Here is a 1,369-nt window from a genome sequence, read left to right as displayed (position 1 = left end):
ATAGCTACAAAGACTAACTTGAGACTCTTGAGCTAAACTAAGACAAAAACAGCAGTATGAATAAAGCCAGTCTTCACAATGAGTTCCATCAATTCCCTTATGATCACGAATATCGCCACGCAGTGCAGCACGATCATAGCAAAGGCTAAGAAATGTGCACATTCCGCAGAGAAAACAGCAGCCATGCTCTCCATTTGGGATTGCATTAGCATTGCGATAAACTTGAATGCAAGGACAAAGAAATGACAGCAAGCCTATGTAATACATAAAAAATCTCATTGTAATAATGTAACTCACATATTGTGCAGTCATCAAAGCAACCACATATTCCATGCTCCCAACCAGACATGATGGCTTGTTAAAACTCAGTTGTTCAAAATGAGCTCAAAAAATCTAACCCCAACCGTATTAAAATGATGAATGAGCCAGGTTTTATGGTGAAGTCTATCAGTCATAAATTATAAGTCCATGATGAATTAAATTCCTGGAACTGTTTACAAACTCAATGGAAAATGTTATTTATGAGCATTATACCAGGAAAACACAGAATAAATTGTTTTGAGTCATTCTTTGATCTGAACTATAAACTGAGCCATTTAATAGTAAAAGTTTCGTGTGGTATACCTTTTTGATAGTTCTGCCCAATCTACTGTATTGATGCTACTTTGTAATAAAGCTGTGCATAATGATCTCACCTTTTGTAGCAGGCATGTTGGAGCTTTTCACACAGTCTCTGCAGCTCAGCACTTTGGCTCATATCTGTAACAGAAACACTGCACATACAAATGCCCTGCCAGAATAAAAAATAGTAGGCTCTTGAAGAATTGCTTGATGACATAATGCTCTACTGCTTCCCTGACATATCAGAGAGTGTATCCACTGCCTATTAGTGCCTAATTAGTCTGGCCCCGCCTCTTCGTTGCGCGGGGGTGGCGCCACCCGCGCAACGAAGAGGCGGGGCAGACTACTGCCTAATATCATAGATATTAGAGTAAACTCTAATATCTATGCTAATATCAAGAGTAGATAATAATAGAAGAGAGTGTCCTACTGGCTATAGGGTCTGCTTCATCACCGCGTAGAATTGAAGAGTCACATTCAGGTTATTTTCAGTATTCTTGAGTAGTTATTTAAAAATAACTAGCAATAACTATAACTACTCAATAAAAATACGGAAATATCCTGAATGTGACTCTTCAATTCTACGCAGTGATGAAGCAGGCGGTATATCACAGTAGGACACTCTCTTCTATTATCTACTCTTGCTAATATCATAGATATTAGAGTAAATGAAAGGGATAGGAAACCACCGTTCCCGGCAGGAAATGCTAGTTGCTAATACCGCATTAAATTGAACTGATTATTAGAG

General features: G+C 38.3%; 1 protein-coding gene across 1 annotated transcript in view; it reads right to left on the bottom strand.

Moving 5' to 3' along the window:
• The window catches only part of LOC109581485 (protein PLANT CADMIUM RESISTANCE 3-like), a 3,986-nt gene extending 3,084 nt beyond the window's left edge, over window positions 1-902 (bottom strand). The window contains exons 1-2 of the mRNA XM_019995617.1: window positions 298-902; window positions 19-254 (exon numbers count right to left, since the gene is read on the bottom strand). Coding sequence (XP_019851176.1) covers window positions 19-254; window positions 298-349 — 288 coding nt within the window. The 5' untranslated portion in view covers window positions 350-902. The remainder of the gene's footprint in view (window positions 1-18; window positions 255-297) is intronic.
• Window positions 903-1,369: the final 467 nt, after the last annotated feature.

The sequence above is a fragment of the Amphimedon queenslandica genome, unplaced genomic scaffold, assembly GCF_000090795.2.
Source record: "Amphimedon queenslandica unplaced genomic scaffold, v1.1 AMPQUscaffold_13437, whole genome shotgun sequence".
Taxonomy (NCBI): domain Eukaryota; kingdom Metazoa; phylum Porifera; class Demospongiae; order Haplosclerida; family Niphatidae; genus Amphimedon; species Amphimedon queenslandica.
This window is presented reverse-complemented; position numbering and strand designations above follow the sequence as displayed.